This window comes from Eremothecium sinecaudum, chromosome VIII (assembly GCF_001548555.1).
Source record: "Eremothecium sinecaudum strain ATCC 58844 chromosome VIII, complete sequence".
NCBI lineage: Eukaryota > Fungi > Ascomycota > Saccharomycetes > Saccharomycetales > Saccharomycetaceae > Eremothecium > Eremothecium sinecaudum.
This window is the reverse complement of record NC_030899.1, coordinates 145,362-161,098: the sequence shown is the minus strand read 5'-3', so window position 1 is coordinate 161,098 and position 15,737 is coordinate 145,362. Positions and strand designations below refer to the sequence as shown.

The 15,737-nt window shown below is 43.0% G+C and overlaps 6 protein-coding genes across 6 annotated transcripts; 5 read left to right on the top strand and 1 right to left on the bottom strand.

The window, feature by feature from the left end:
- Positions 1-20: 20 nt before the first annotated feature.
- AW171_hschr84586 (mitogen-activated protein kinase kinase kinase) lies at positions 21-4,610 on the top strand (the record flags this gene model as incomplete). Its single annotated transcript, XM_018134195.1, has 1 exon — positions 21-4,610. The coding sequence occupies one exon, from the start codon at positions 21-23 to the stop codon at positions 4,608-4,610; it is 4,590 nt and encodes a 1,529-aa protein (XP_017989533.1).
- A 218-nt stretch (positions 4,611-4,828) lies between these two features.
- RSA4 (Rsa4p) lies at positions 4,829-6,376 on the top strand (the record flags this gene model as incomplete). The annotated part of the gene is made up of 1 exon (XM_018134196.1): positions 4,829-6,376. One exon carries the CDS (start codon positions 4,829-4,831, stop codon positions 6,374-6,376), a length of 1,548 nt encoding a protein of 515 aa, XP_017989532.1.
- Positions 6,377-8,106: 1,730 nt separating this feature from the next.
- AW171_hschr84584 (bZIP transcription factor) lies at positions 8,107-8,949 on the top strand (the record flags this gene model as incomplete). Its single annotated transcript, XM_018134197.1, has 1 exon — positions 8,107-8,949. One exon carries the CDS (start codon positions 8,107-8,109, stop codon positions 8,947-8,949), a length of 843 nt encoding a protein of 280 aa, XP_017989531.1.
- A 530-nt stretch (positions 8,950-9,479) lies between these two features.
- Positions 9,480-11,804, top strand: HSP78 (chaperone ATPase HSP78; the record flags this gene model as incomplete). The annotated part of the gene is made up of 1 exon (XM_018134198.1): positions 9,480-11,804. One exon carries the CDS (start codon positions 9,480-9,482, stop codon positions 11,802-11,804), a length of 2,325 nt encoding a protein of 774 aa, XP_017989530.1.
- A 329-nt stretch (positions 11,805-12,133) lies between these two features.
- On the bottom strand, positions 12,134-13,846 carry STI1 (Hsp90 cochaperone STI1; the record flags this gene model as incomplete). Its single annotated transcript, XM_018134199.1, has 1 exon — positions 12,134-13,846. The coding sequence occupies one exon, from the start codon at positions 13,844-13,846 to the stop codon at positions 12,134-12,136; it is 1,713 nt and encodes a 570-aa protein (XP_017989529.1).
- Positions 13,847-14,239: 393 nt separating this feature from the next.
- Positions 14,240-15,706, top strand: RKM4 (ribosomal lysine N-methyltransferase; the record flags this gene model as incomplete). Its single annotated transcript, XM_018134200.1, has 1 exon — positions 14,240-15,706. The coding sequence occupies one exon, from the start codon at positions 14,240-14,242 to the stop codon at positions 15,704-15,706; it is 1,467 nt and encodes a 488-aa protein (XP_017989528.1).
- Between the last annotated feature and the right edge of the window lie 31 nt (positions 15,707-15,737).

The window sequence follows — 15,737 nt, the reverse complement described above, 5'->3', positions numbered from 1 at the left end:
GTTAATAGGACTGTTGCAGAATGGTAGGGGAGTCTCAGCTATCGAGCAACATGTCTGATAAGACCGAGGAAAATATTGAACGAGCAGAAGTAGATGAAAAGACGTCAGGTTTTGAAGTGTTAAGAAGGCAAAATACCTCTAGTGGGCGGCTTTCACCAAAAAGTCAAGTAGATATGAGGGCTACTATATTTCATGATCCTCAGGGAATTATCCGCACGCCATCAGGTCGGGCTAGTCAAAATTGCAGTTCTCTGGGGCCTTCGAAAGGGAAGCAAGAGAGTCCCCAACCAGTTACGACAACCCCGCCATCGGTGGGATCCTCTAGTACAGTCACTAGAAAGGCTAGCATGTCAGGTGTTTCTGCTTTACCTGCGTTAAAGTCTGTAACTCACGTTCTGAAATCAAGATCGAACTCTTCAAGTAGTAATTTACGGAGCTCACCAGAGTCTGAGCACGGTAATACTCCCTTGATGGCGGTTCCACCGGCACTAGTGAGGTCAAACTCGGGGATGGTGTTTACTGGGAGTAATCAGAGCCTCGTTTCTACGAATACAGCTACAGGGAGTGGTAATGTTATTGTGGGAAATGTAGCGGAGGGTTCTGTTGCATCAAATAACAGTGCTCAAAGCACTCTACGGTCAGCTCACAAACCTGTGCGCCGACAGTATGTGTTTAACGAGAAGCTGTATCTAGCTATGATGAAGAAAAGCCATGTGGATGATTATTATACGCGAGGCATTGCCCCTACGCTGAATGACGATGAGGAAGACGACACGGACTTTGACACGCCAGATGACAATTTCGATGCCGAGGATGTTACATTCAATACGGACCTTTTCGCGGGGAAGATAGACAAGATTATGGAGCCGTATGACGATGAGCTAGTCTCTATGAGCACCACTCAGCTGATAATGAAGATGAATTGGCTTAGAAAATCCGACCCCGATAATCCCGATATAGAGACGCCTATAGAGTATTTGGAAATGAATGCTGGTCACCGTGACACTCGTACATCTTTCCAGTCTCAATTAGAAACTAAGCTAGAGGCGCAAACAATGTTAAACAAACTCTCGAAAAATCCACTTGTGCAGGAGCGATTGGAATGGCAGACGATGTTATCGAATGTCTTAAGAGGTGATATAATGAGGTCCGAGAAAACTAAATTGGCTAAGCAAAGGACTACGGACGAACTAACGACGCAATATAGCGATGGGATTTGGTTAGAATTGAAAGCCTGGTTGTATGGCAGGACTGTAGAAGAGCAGAAGAATTGGCTTCGATATTTATGTGCCTCTACAGATAATTTGTTCACGAGAATTATGAATTTTAGACTAGCTGATGGCATAGAAATTGACGATGCTGTGGCGCAAGTTGAGAGTTTACTTGCGGAGTACTATAAAGTCGTACCATATTGGCAAACCCTACAACACATGAATAAAGAGAAGCCCATAACGAATTCTCCTGCGTTCAAGTTACATATAGAAGCGATGAACACTTATGTGGTTATTTATAAAGCGTTTAAAACTGAAGTAGAAGCTTTAGCTCAGTGGATTGGTAACAATGATCTCGATGTTAAAGCAGCATGTGATACAACCGAGATTGATGGGTTGTGCGATAATAAGAGGTCATTTGCAGAACAAATTCTAAAAGAGAAGGATATTGAAAACATTTTTCAGAAGAAGATATTCTACCGTCATTCTCCATGGATATTCAAAGCAAAGCTTGCGAGCCTTCAATATAAGGAAGTCAGTTCGGAAATAAACTTGCCTTCTCTTGATGCATATTTGATAACACTACTCTCGTTTCCTTTGAAACTTATAAAGGAAATAACGATAATTCGGCTAGATTACGCTCAAAAATTAGAAAAACCAACAATGATGATGATTGATCAGATGATAGACGACTTTAAAGTCTACACAAAACTTGCAGTGCAAATTAAATACACCATTCAACTCTATGGAAGAGACCAAGAGTTTAATACCGCTGATGTTATAGATAGTAGTTTTGATGCAACTGTCAACGAGGCTATAAAATACTTCTTTAAGCTACTGAATTTGAAATTAGTTGACTCTTCAAAAACTTCTTTCAAAACTTTTAAGGAACCAGAGGTATTATTTTCTCATTGGGAAGATCTTAAGAACGTTGGCTGTTTTATTGATGGCGCCAACGAATTCGTATCTATGGGGTTTGTGCATTTAACACTTCGACTATTGAACAAGCTGCATTCATATATCCTCAACGAACAAAAATTTGTGGATCAAGTTCAAAATAAAGAGCAGTGTGAGAAGTTGATAGTTGCTTCATTGGAGCATATTGGTACTTTTGAAAGGAAAATTAATAGATTCTCTAATGTTTTGACTAAAGCTCTCCAAAATGAAGTGACTTATAGGATTAATAATACCCAAATGTTATTCCAGCAGTTAAAAGAAACTGGGCATTTTCTGATCTATACTGGGAGGTATCTCGAAGATAATGGCATTTATCTATTTGGAAGTCGAGAATTGCTAGGGCAATCTCCAGAGAAAATAATACGCATTTTAAAAGGGTCTGATGTTGGATCCGACTTAATCCCTAAAGTCACTATAAAGAACAGCTTAAATGTTTATACTGCATGCGAACAAGGTTTTAGTTCAAATCCTATCTTTGTACAAGAGCACAGGCCTGATGGTGTCTCATTGTACCATGTTCACTCAGAGGCCATGAAAAAAAATAGCTCCAAATTCAGGCATAAACAACCTAATTCTGTCCAATACCCATATAGCTCGGATGACGAGGAAGGTGAATTATCAGCATTGGGATTGAAATTAAAATCGCTGGGGTATTTACTTGCTGTCTGTCCAGGTGAAACGATATTATGGGATGGTGAAATGTATAACCTAGCTTCGGAGAATGAATTGAAAATTATTGATTTCAACATGGACATTGCCTCAAACACTGTTACCCTTTTAAACCAAGGTTCTACATATTCAATAGATTATCAGTGTGACAGATTTGCTCACTTTGTTGGAAATTCTGTTTCAGTGTTAGAGCGCTTCTGTTCGATTACCCAAGCTGAAAAGGTTTTAAAAAAGATTAGAAAGGCATATTTCAGGATCACGTATCGTACTTTGACAAATCAGATTAGAATTATTAATTCTATCAAATCAAGGTTTCAAGGCTTTGAGTCTCTGAATAGTATCTTCATCTTCTGTAGAGATTTTGCAAGAAACTATCTCCGGTCTAATATTGCACCTTATGAAAAGCGTTCGGTGATTATTATGTTAATGTTGAAGCTAAGTATTGGTTGGTTAACGTTTTTAGTGGATGACTGTGATCCAAGTGACTCCAAAACTTACAAATGGTGTGTCCCTGCAATGGAGTTTGCGATGCAAATGACAAGTGGATGGAATATCCTTGGCATTGATGAGGAACAATTCAAGAATTTGAAAGATAAGATTTCTGGATGTATGTCTCTGCTTATTTCACATTTCGATATTCTTGGTGTGCGGTCGTGGGAGGCAGAGAAGACCGCTGTTCTTCAATTCAGGTCAAATATTGATGTTGAAGTAGACAACGAGGAAGAGGTATGTGCTATTAATTCCAAAATACGGTTAAAGGCTATAGAAGAACTTGAAAACGCTACAATAAATACACGGCGTCAAGTGGGTAAGGTTTTGGATGCTACAGATAAGGAAAACAAATATTTATTGTCATTGGCCTCCTCGTTGTCGAACTTTTCAATTAGATGGCAGAAGCGTCGCTTCATTGGCGGAGGTTCTTTTGGCTCCGTTTATTCAGTTGTCAATCTAGATACAGGTGACATATTAGCCGTAAAAGAGATCAAGTTCACAGACAGGAAAACGATGAAGCAGGTATTCCCCTCTATCAAAGACGAGATGACTGTTTTAGAAATGTTAAACCATCCAAACGTTGTGCAATACTATGGAGTTGAGGTTCACAGAGACAGAGTTAATATATTTATGGAATACTGTGAGGGTGGTTCGCTTGCTAGCTTGCTAGAACATGGTCGTATTGAAGATGAAATGGTAACACAGGTTTATACACTGCAGCTCTTAGAAGGCTTGGCATATCTACATGAGTCTGGAGTCGATCATCATGATATCAAACCGGAAAACATCTTGCTGGATTTTAATGGCATTATCAAATATGTGGACTTCGGTGCTGCGAAACTAATCGCAAATAACGGCTCTCAGATAATTGGAGATAGAGAACATAATGAAAACGTCCAGAAACAAATAGGTACTCCTATGTATATGTCCCCAGAGGCTATTAGCTGCTCTGGTCATGGAAAGTTTGGTTCAGGCGACATTTGGTCTTTGGGTTGTGTTGTATTAGAGATGGCTACTGGAAGAAGACCATGGGCCAATCTCGATAACCAGTGGGCTATAATGTATCACGTCGCTGCAGGAAGGATTCCAGCTTTTCCTAACAAGAATGAAATGTCCCCTGCAGGAATAGCGTTCCTTTCACGTTGCTTAATTCAAGATCCTAACAAGAGATCCAGTGCTGTAGAATTATTAATGGATCCATGGATAATTGAGATTAGAAATATTGCATTTGGGGATGATGCGCAAGAATTATCTGAAGAACGCGCAGTAAAGACTGAGTAGCCTAGGAAGCCAGCTCAAAAAACCTATTTCCTCACCTTTTATATCTTATAATGTATTTTTAATTATATTCGCTATTTTAATATTATTCGTGTTAGATGCTACATAGAAAATTTTAGTTAATGGAAGCGATGAGATGAGCTTTACAACATGAATACTTTATAACCGCAAAGCCTATGCTAGCATTATACAGTTCTAAGTCATATATTAAATACTGAATAATGGCTACTATATTACCTCCGTTATCAAAGAAACAAAAGAGGGAGGCTCAACAGCCTTCAGAGCTGAATTTGGTCCCAGATGACTTACCTGATGTGTTGGTGAAATTCCAAGCTTTTGATACTGGAGATGCTGTTCACGGTTCTATTAAAATCCCGGGTGGTATTACTGAGAAACAACTAGATGAGCTGCTAAATCAACTGTTAAATAATTCTGAAGAACCCGTTCCTTACAAGTTTAGTTGTAAGATTGGAGGTAAGAATAAGGACGATCCTGAGCAGATGATAGATATTAGAGGATCGCTTTACGAAACGCTATTGAAACCTGGTTTGAAGACCACTGAAGATTTTATTACATTGGTTTATACGCCACAGGCTTTGTTCAAAGTGAGGCCGGTGACAAGAAGCTCATCTGCCATTGCTGGGCACGGTTCTACTATCCTGTGTTCTGCATTTGCACCACACACAAGCGGTAGAATGGTCACTGGTGCTGGAGATAACACTGCACGTATCTGGGACTGCGAAACTAGCACACCGATGCATACTCTGAAGGGCCACTACAACTGGGTTCTTTGCGTTGCATGGTCTCCCGACGGAGAAACGATTGCTACGGGCTCTATGGACAGCACTGTGAGACTTTGGGGTGCAGAAAAGGGCAATGACCTTGGAGAGGCTCTTACAGGCCATTCCAAGTGGGTGTCATCTTTGGCCTGGGAGCCATTACACTTGGTCAAGGCCGGCGATAGGCCGAGACTGGCGTCAGCGTCGAAAGACGGTACCATTAAAATTTGGGACATTACTAGAAGAGTATGTCTGCTAACGCTAAGTGGACATACCTCGACCGTTTCCTGCATTAAGTGGGGTGGCCAAGGCATCCTGTACAGTGGTTCTCACGACCGTACAATCAGATGCTGGGATATGAACGCGGGAGGAAAATGTATCAACATCCTGAAATCGCACGCCCATTGGGTTAACCATCTCTCGCTATCCACAGACTACGCACTCAGGATTGGACCTTTCGACCACACTTCAGTGAAGCCTTCTAGTCCAGAACAAGCTCGTGCCAGTGCATTGAAAAACTACGAAAAGGTCGCCAAAAGGAACGGTGCAGTGGAAGAATTCGTTGTCACCGCAAGTGACGACTTCACGATGTACCTGTGGAACCCATTGAAAAGCAACAAGCCCATCACCAGAATGACTGGTCATCAGAAACTTGTCAACCACGTTGCATTCTCGCCAGATGGGAGATACATTGTATCAGCTTCGTTCGACAACTCGATAAAACTGTGGGACGGACGCGACGGAAAGTTTATCTCCACGTTCAGAGGCCATGTTGCCAGCGTTTACCAGGTCGCCTGGTCCTCGGACTGCCGCTTGTTGGTGTCGTGTTCGAAGGACACTACGCTGAAAGTATGGGACTTAAGAACAAAGAAGCTGTCTGTCGATTTGCCAGGTCACAGGGATGAGGTGTACACGGTTGACTGGAGTGTGGACGGCAAGAGAGTGTGCAGCGGAGGAAAGGACAAGATGGTGAGGATATGGACGCATTGATGGGCACGTGGTGCTGCTGCCACAGCTTTGATATAGATGTAGTAGTGCAGTTGCTTATGTAGAGTAATAGAACCGTATACTAAAAATGCGCCGTCACCGGCTAGATACAGATCAGATAGTGCGGAACAGTAGCACAGCACTCTGAAAGTGGACTGCTATTTAGATGCGCTGCCCTAGCTAGAGCATTTTACTAGTGCAGTAGTGCGGAGCAATAGCACCGCACACTGAAACCGGCTACTATATCGATATGTGGGCCCCATCTACCTGTGCAGACATGGCTGGGTGAGCGGCTGAGTGAGCGGCTGAGGGCTCAGCGCCACAGCGGCTAGAACCTGGTTAGCAGCGCCTAGAGACTACGAAGCGGAGGTTAGACTAAATTCTATTAAAATCTGCTGCGCTATGTCTACGTAGCTGAGTCGTTGCCTGGGCCCACAAAGAACAGAGTTGTGCATTGATCTTCCGCCCGCCTGCACTTTATCCCCGCCTAACAACCGGATCAGGAATGACACTGTGTCTTACGTAGCCCACGCAGTACGCTATTATATAACACGGCCCAGAGAGCGAGCATCGAGCGGATAATGTACGCGTCAGAGGGCTGCCCCGTTACGTAAACAAACACACTAGGGCAGCGAAAAACTTTAACAGCTAGCCCAAAGCCGCTACCGCATCGATTATGTAACACCATCGACCGTCACACTCCAGTGCCATCCCAGGCCACCAAGCATGTCATCACCTTGATCTGCTCAACCCATTGTATACAACGTTTCCGACTCGCACCGACCTCCAGCATCACGCGTACAACGCGCACACAGCGCTATAACCACACCATCGCAAACACCATCGCTGCCCGCACCGCGCAACCGCAATCTCTACAACCGGACACATCTCAAGAACCGCCTTCTCCTCTGCTCAATGCAGAAACCCAGGCAGCCACTACAATGTCAAATCTACGCTTACATAATAACATCAGCTTATGTCTGATAACACTCAACCGCCAAACGGCCACACCTGACCCGTATGACGGCATTTCCCCATCTTTTACCTAATCTCACCCAGTTCTAGATAACGCCTTACGTAATCCCACCATCTCCGATCGCCGTTCAGCGCAATCTCGCTACACCAGATACCGTCTGTGGCGTTACCCTGCCCCCAGGTGTTAGTAATCGCAGGCCGGGTGACTGAGGTGCGGTGGGGAAACCAGTAAAATTTGGGGTAGCAAGAGCAAGTCGCGTCTCCACCCCGAGCGGTGAGAAAAAATTATACGCCCAATCAAAAACTGCTTTTCGCAACTTCACCGCCCCCCTCCCCTTTCTACGTTTTTTACTTGCTCCGCTTCTATTGCGTCAAAGTGTATTACCTATACCAATTTAAATTTTTTGTTCCCTTCTCAATTAACAAAGGAGGGAAAAAAAACTAGGACACATGCTAAAAGTAAAAAATAAGACCAGCGATAGCAAGGTACAACTTTTTTGCTTTGTTTTTTTTTTTTTTTTTTTTTTTTTTTTTTTTTAAACTTGGTGTATATAATCAAGACGAGGTTTAGGTGAGACAGAAGGTTTAGGGTAGCCTGTATAAACTAACAAAGTGTGTGAGTCTTAATATTCCAAAGAATAGGGAAACTTATTATAACAAAATTTTTATAGTAATCTGACTTAAGATTATTATTGGTAATACAAGGTTACGTTTTGAATTATATTTTTTTTAATCCCTGGGCACGGTTTTAATACATTATGGATAGTAACCAAGCTTCATCGGATGCTAAGGCTTCTTTGGATGAGTTAGAGAATAAAGGCTTACTGGCAACGGCCGGTGTTGTTGTTCCAGAGATGGCAGCTGCGGCTGTTGCAGCAGCCGCAGCTGCAGGCGTGGGTGGTGGAAATACTATGGAAAATCATGGGGGTGGGCAGCAGGGGGCCGCCTCGATGCAGGCGATGGCTCGCAGCCAGTACCAGCAGGCGCTGCAAGACAGCGGTGCTGGCGGCGCTACGCCTGGGAACATGACGCCCACGACGGCCGGTCACGGCGGAATGGGGAGCGGGAGCAGCGGGTCGTCGCAGCCTCCCATGATACAACTTCCCTCGATGAGCATGCCCTCGCTCATGTATCAGCTTTCACATCATCATCCCTCGACGTTGCACCATGCGGGGATCCCTCAGATGTCGGTGTTGAAGCAGAACGGGCAGCAGAACGGGCAGCAGCAGGGGCAGCAGCAGAGCCAGCAGGACGACATGAACGGCGGAACTTCGGGTTTAACCAACGGCGGCGTTGGCCTGCCTATGCTCTCTGCCACTTCTTCTTCCCAGGGTATTCAGGCGATTCAGTTGAACGAGGGTGAGCACATTAACTCGCATGGCCAGTTGATAGGCCGGTCTGGAAAGCCCCTGCGCAACACCAAGCGTGCTGCACAGAACAGGAATGCCCAGAAGGCATTCAGGCAGAGGAGGGAGAAATACATCAAGGACTTGGAAACCAAGGCAAAACACTACGACGAACTGACGCAAGAGCTTCTCGAGTTGAAGAGAGAGAACGACGAATTGAAACTGAGGTTGACGGAATTGGAAAAACTGGCATAAGAGGCAATTAGAAACGTTAGCATTATAGAGGAAGCTATAGTGCCCCAGAAAGCCTAGATGACAATAATCCTATTAGCGATGTAGGGACGGTTCACGACGCGCAGGTTGGCTACGATGAATGGGCAGTCGTTTGATCGCCGGGTTTTTCCGTATAAATCAATATGTGTTTTAATATTACTGTAAAAATTAATGTAGTAGTTTGATATCATGTCGAGGTGAACAATCGTAACGATGTACTGCTACGTAAGCGGCTGATCATCATCGCTTACCTTAGCTCTAGTGCTTATAGTAAGCAACGTAAATCACCAAAACGTATTAGGTGATTCAGTGGTAGGGGCTGGTTTGCAGGTTTAACTTTCTGGTGATTTCTAGTGCTTTCTATAAAGTTTAAACACCCGTAACAAAGACTAATATAATAACCGTTGTAAGATAAAGTAGACGAATTTAAGTTTGAATAGCTTTCCTAAGCAAAGTTTGTTTTATAATATTTTATCATTTAAAGTTTTTACCTCTGCTTTTAACATTAATTGATGTTGAGAAATCGTGCACGTGCTACTTTGGCATCACAAGCTCGTTATTTAGTGAGACAGAGCCGGGCCATAGCTCCTTCATTGGCTGCAAAGGTGCTGGTAGGCTCTAATACTGCGACGTATTCGAGGTTTCAAAGATGTTTTTCTGTTTACGGGGCTGCTGGGGCACCTAATAACAACTTTAAGATGAATCTAGGTCAAAATAACCAGTCTGCGTTAGAGCAGTATGGGACCAACCTGACTAAGCTGGCTAAGGAAGGGAAGCTGGATCCTGTTATTGGAAGAGACCAGGAGATTTCCAGAGCCATTCAAATTCTTTCGAGGAGAACGAAGAACAACCCTGTCTTGATCGGCCGTGCGGGTGTTGGAAAAACGTCGCTGATTGATGGTTTGGCACAACGTATTGTGAAAGGTGAGGTACCGAGCTCTCTGGCAGATAAGGAGCTGGTGGCGTTGGACCTGGGCTCTTTGGTTGCCGGTGCTAAGTATAGGGGTGAGTTTGAAGAGAGACTAAAAAGTGTCCTTGATGAAATAGACAAGTCGGATGGTCAGGTGATAGTTTTTATCGATGAAGTGCATATGTTGCTAGGTCTAGGGAAGACAGAGGGTTCAATGGATGCGTCGAACATCTTGAAGCCTAGGTTAGCTAAGGGTATGAGATGTATCAGTGCAACTACAATGGACGAGTTTAAGATTATTGAGAAAGACCCTGCATTGACAAGAAGGTTCCAACCCATTATTCTTGATGAACCATCTGTTCCTGACACTATTTCAATATTAAGAGGTCTCAAAGAAAAGTACGAGGTGCATCATGGTGTCAGAATCTCCGATGCTGCATTGGTTTCAGCAGCACTGCTTTCTAATAGGTACATAAACGACAGGTACCTTCCTGATAAGGCTATTGACCTCATAGATGAAGCATGTGCAGTCCTACGGTTGCAACACGAATCAAAACCTGACACTATAGAGGCAATTGATCGGGCTATTATGACAATGGAAATTGAACTGGAATCTCTGAAGAAAGAGGTTGATCCAGTCTCGGTCGAGAGACGTGATAAGCTCAAGGAGGAATTGAGCGTCAAAAAGGAGGAATTGGCGTCACTAACAAAGATCTGGGAAAAAGAAAAAAGCGAGATTGAGTCTGTAAAAAAGGTGAAGGCAGAATTGGAGAAGGCCAGAATAGAGTTGGACATTTCGCAGAGAGAGGGCGACTATGGAAAGGCTTCGGAGCTCCGTTATGCCAGGATACCTGAATTAGAGAAAAAGATTGTAGACCACGAGAATGCCAATGGCGGTGGTAATAACTTGTTACATGACTCGGTTACTTCGGAAGATATCTCACGTGTGGTTTCAAAGGTTACTGGTATTCCAGTTGATACCGTTTTAAAGGGTGACAAGGACCGCCTTTTGTATATTGAAGACTCGCTACGTGAAAGAGTTGTTGGCCAAGATGAAGCTATTACCTCTGTGTCCCAGGCAGTTCGGATGCAGCGGGCTGGTTTAACGAGCGATCGGAGACCAATTGCAAGCTTCATGTTTTTGGGACCAACTGGTACTGGTAAGACTGAATTGACGAAAGCCTTGGCACAGTTTCTCTTTGATAATGAAGCCAATGTTACTAGATTTGATATGAGTGAGTTCCAAGAAAAGCACACAGTATCTCGGTTAATCGGCGCTCCTCCGGGCTATGTATTGAGTGAAAGTGGTGGTCAATTAACCGAGGCGGTTAGAAGGAAACCATATTCGGTTGTTTTATTCGATGAATTTGAAAAAGCGCATGCGGACGTGTGTAAAGTCTTATTGCAAGTTTTAGATGAAGGTAAACTCACGGATTCTCAAGGGCATACTGTTGACTTCCGTAATACTATTATTGTCATGACATCCAATATAGGTCAAGATATATTGCTGAACGACACTGAGCTTGGAGATGATGGGAAAGTCAGTGAAAATACGAAGAAAAAGGTTTTGAGTGAAGTACAACATTTGTATCCGCCAGAGTTTATTAACCGTATCGACGAGTTACTGGTGTTCAATAGATTGTCTAAAAGTGTTCTTCGTAACATTGTTGATATCAGACTAAAAGAAGTACAGGAACGTCTATCAGATAAGAGGATAACAATGGAGCTTAGCGATGAGGCTAAGGAGTGGTTGACAGAAAAAGGTTACGATCCACAATACGGAGCAAGACCATTGAATAGATTGATTCACAAGAAAATACTCAACCCAATGGCATCATATTTGCTGGAGGGTAAACTTCGGAATGAGGAAACTGTTAAAATTGATGTCGTTGATGGAGAATTGCGTGTGCAGCCAAATCACGAATAAAAATATAACTACAAAAAGTAATTTCTAATTTAGCAGGTTAACATGTATATATATAGTAAAATAAGAGATTTAAATGTTGTTCGAAAGGAAGGAACAGCCAATACCAATTGACTGATAACGGAAGAGTTTATTTTAAGTAACGAATGATTTTTTTTTTAATACACCATGCTAAAATTTTGTTTGCAAATTAAAACGTTAGATTATGACTTTAAGTACTACATGTATATAATATCCAATTAGGTAAGTACAGGTTTCCTTCGCATCTTGCCACGATACTGTTGGAATGATTCCTATGATTCATCCGCTTCAAAAATATCCATTTCACTCATTTATCTAGTACGGATAACACCAGCAGCTATTAAAGTCTGTATTTTCTTGAACACAGCAGGGTTCTTCATGTGCTCCTCTAGTGCTGCTGGATTCTGTTGAGCTTGTGCTAGTATAGATTGCATAACTGGGTCTTGTAAAATAGCGGCAACCTCAGGATCCTTCATAGCCCTAGCATAAGCCTCCTCAGGGGTTTCATTAGCGTTAGCTGGCTTGAATCTCTGCTGGCTAGCCTTGAAATACAACTGGTCAATCTCTCTAGCGTTAGCACCATTGTTTGTCTCAGCGTCCTTTGTACGAGCAGTCTCCAAGGTCTCAATGGCACCAGAATACTCCTTTACGGCAATTTGTGCATTTGCCTTCCTAATGTAAGCTCTTATGAAGTTAGGGTCCTTTTCAATTGCTTGGTTACAGTCCTTGATGGCTTCTGGGAAGGACATCAATTTTGCTAGAGCAGCAGCCCTGTTTGAATAACCTCTGGCATCATGAGGTGCTCTCTTGATCATCTCAGTGTAAGCCTTCACAGCATTAGGCCAATCACTGTTCGAGAAGTATTCTTTACCCTGTAAACGTGCTTCTTCGGCCTTTTCAGGGTCAATGTAAGCCTCAGCTTCCTTCTTCTTCAACTCTTTCTCCAAGTTTCTCAACTTTGTCAAAGCATCAGGAGTACGGTGCTCAGTCAACGACTTCTCGTAGTACTCAATGGCCTTCTTGCAGTCACCTAATTTGTGGTAAGCAGCACCCATACGTGAAAACGATTTAGCTATGATCTTGTAATCAGTACGAAGCTCTCTACCCTCCTCGATTGATTTCTCTAAAGTTTTGATGGCGGATTCGTAGTCACCTTTCTCATACTCAGCGGCTGCACGATTGTTCAAGAACGTCACATCTTTGTGTAAGTTCCATGCTTGGTCATACTTTTCGATAGCTTCGTCAAAATTACGCTTCTTGTATAAAGCGTTACCTTCCGTCTTTAGTTCTTCAGCCTTACGCTTGTCGTCATCCACCTCCATTGGTTCAGGTTCAGGCTCCTTAGAAGGAGCAGACTCCTTCTTAGAAGATTCAGGTGCAGCCTGAGCCTTGTCAGAGGAGGCCTCCTTTGGAGCAGAGCTTGATTCATCTCCACCCATGGTCAAATCAACACCCAACATAACAGCCATAATAGTCATCATTCTTGGGTCTTGTAGTAGCTGTGTGCCCATAGCTTGAGGGTTGGCTTGGAACTGCAAAACCTTAGAAACCAATTGGGGGTCCTTCATCATCTCGGCAGTCTTTGGGTTAGTCTTCAATTTTTGAATCAAGTTTGGATCTTGGAACATGCTACCTAGACCCAAATCCGGTTGGCTTCTCTGTTGCATAGTAGCGCGTACTTGGTCCAAACCATCCTTTGCAGCTTTATTACTAGCATCCAAGTCTAGTGCTTTTTGATAGCTCTTTTCAGCTTCATCATATTTACCCAACCCATAAAGAGCAGCTCCCAATCTGTTATGTCCCTTAGACCAGCTTGGGTTAATTTTAACACATTCTTCAGCATCAGCCAATGCTTCTTTAAAATTTTTCAAAGATGCATGTGAAGCTGATCTATTGGAATACAACACATGGTTTGGTTCCGTTGAAGCTTCAATAGCCTTGGTAAACAATTCAACGGCTTTTTGAAAATCCTTAGCAACAAAAGCGTTGTTACCTTCCTTCTTAAAATCTTCTGCAGTAGACATATCTGAATCTATAATGCTATAATATTGTCAGGGAGTGAGATCTCAATTGTCAGACTGTTCAGTTCAGTTGCTTCATTTATATTAGCCTTTGCAGTAACTTTAGCTAAAACGCTTATAGGTTCTGGAATGTTCTTCATCAAAGCCGGGTAAATTTCCTTATCACGTGATAAGGGGCTTAAAGAACGTCCATAATTGATATCTGGTTAATATAGGTCAAAGGGCTAGTAAAAGGATTATCGTGGGATTTACTCGACCTAAATATGTACATTATATGTGAGTTGTTTGTATGTGTTTTGATGTGGAATCATAATTACCGAAATTGAAATTACATTTTTAGAGATGAGATGAGCTAGAACTGAGGCAGAACAACGGTGAAAAAAGGATATCGTAAGGATGGCTGATGAGTTTGAAGCTGCAACTGATGAGTTCGTGCGCTGGCTAGAGAGCTCTGAGGCAGAATTGTCGCCGAAGATCAAGTTGGTTGATCATCGTAGTAAAGGTGAGAACCGCTGTGTTGTTGCCTCGGAGGATATCGCAGAGGGCGAAGTGCTTTTCAGCTTGCCAAGGACATTTCTTCTTAATGTGAAGACCAGTGCGCTGGTTAAGGACTACCCTGCAGTTGAAGAGACGTTGCTAAACGGCTTTGGTCATTGGGAAGGACTGGTTACTTGCCTGTACTACGAATACCATGTGTTGAAGGAAAAGTCCCGGTGGTGGCCGTACTTGAAAGTACTTCCAAGTGCTAGCCAACTTGACAATCTAATGTACTGGACCGATGAGCAGCTGTCCCATTTGCAGCCTTCGTTAATAGTCTCACGTATTGGTAAGGACAATGCTCGCCAGATGTTCGAGCGTGTGAAGAAATATGTTACCGAAGGGAACATCAAGGAAATTCAACAGATGACGTGGGAAGAGTTTGTCCATATTGCTTCTGTTATAATGGCATATTCTTTTGATTGTGAGCTCCCTGAAGAGGACAATGCTGAAGAAGATGAGGAGGAAGAGGATGAAGATGAAGCTCGCTACATTAAATGTATGGTGGCCTTGGCCGACATGCTAAATTCTGATACACACCTAGTGAATGCTAACTTGACCTATGACGATGATATGTTGCGGATGGTGGCTATAAAGGATATCCCAAAGGGTGAACAAGTTTATAATATATACGGTCCTTTTTCCAATGCTGAAATCCTTAGACGTTACGGCTACGTTGAAATGAGCGGTTCAAAGTATGATTATGGAGAGATTAAACTCGAGGGTATAGTTGCTGCAATTTCCAACCGCACTGGTGCCGAGGTTGCTGTTCTAGAGAAAGTACTGGAAATATTATCGAGTGACGAAGAATGGGTTTCAGAACTATTCGAAGATGAAGACGTCATTTTACCAATCTACGACTGCTATGTGGATGGGCACGTCCTCCCTCAATGCACCTTTGTTCTGCAACTGCTGGTTACATTGAGTCAAGTTTTGAAAAAAACTACTACTCAAGATGAATTGGTGGTGCAAGTCAGAAAGACAGCGAAGAAGGTTCTTCAACTATTGGAAGGGGGGCGTGTAACACAACAGGCCGTTGAAATCTGGAAAATTATAATAGAAAATAGGCTTAAAGATTATCCTGCGCGTCCTCCCAAAGTTGATACCAATGTCATTACAGATGGTAATGCCGGTGTCGACCAACGCAGAAAAGAAATGGCCAATTGTATCCTAAACTCAGAAATTGAATCCTTGGAGGCCTGTAAAAACTCCTTAGAAAACTCCTACACTGTAATTGAGGACGAGAAGCTGCTTCGAAATGTTATGAAGAGGAAACTCGACGGTCCAGATGCCATATCAGCTAAAACTCAAAAAAAGAGGAAATAGCTCCAAAATGAGGGGCATGACACCTGTATAT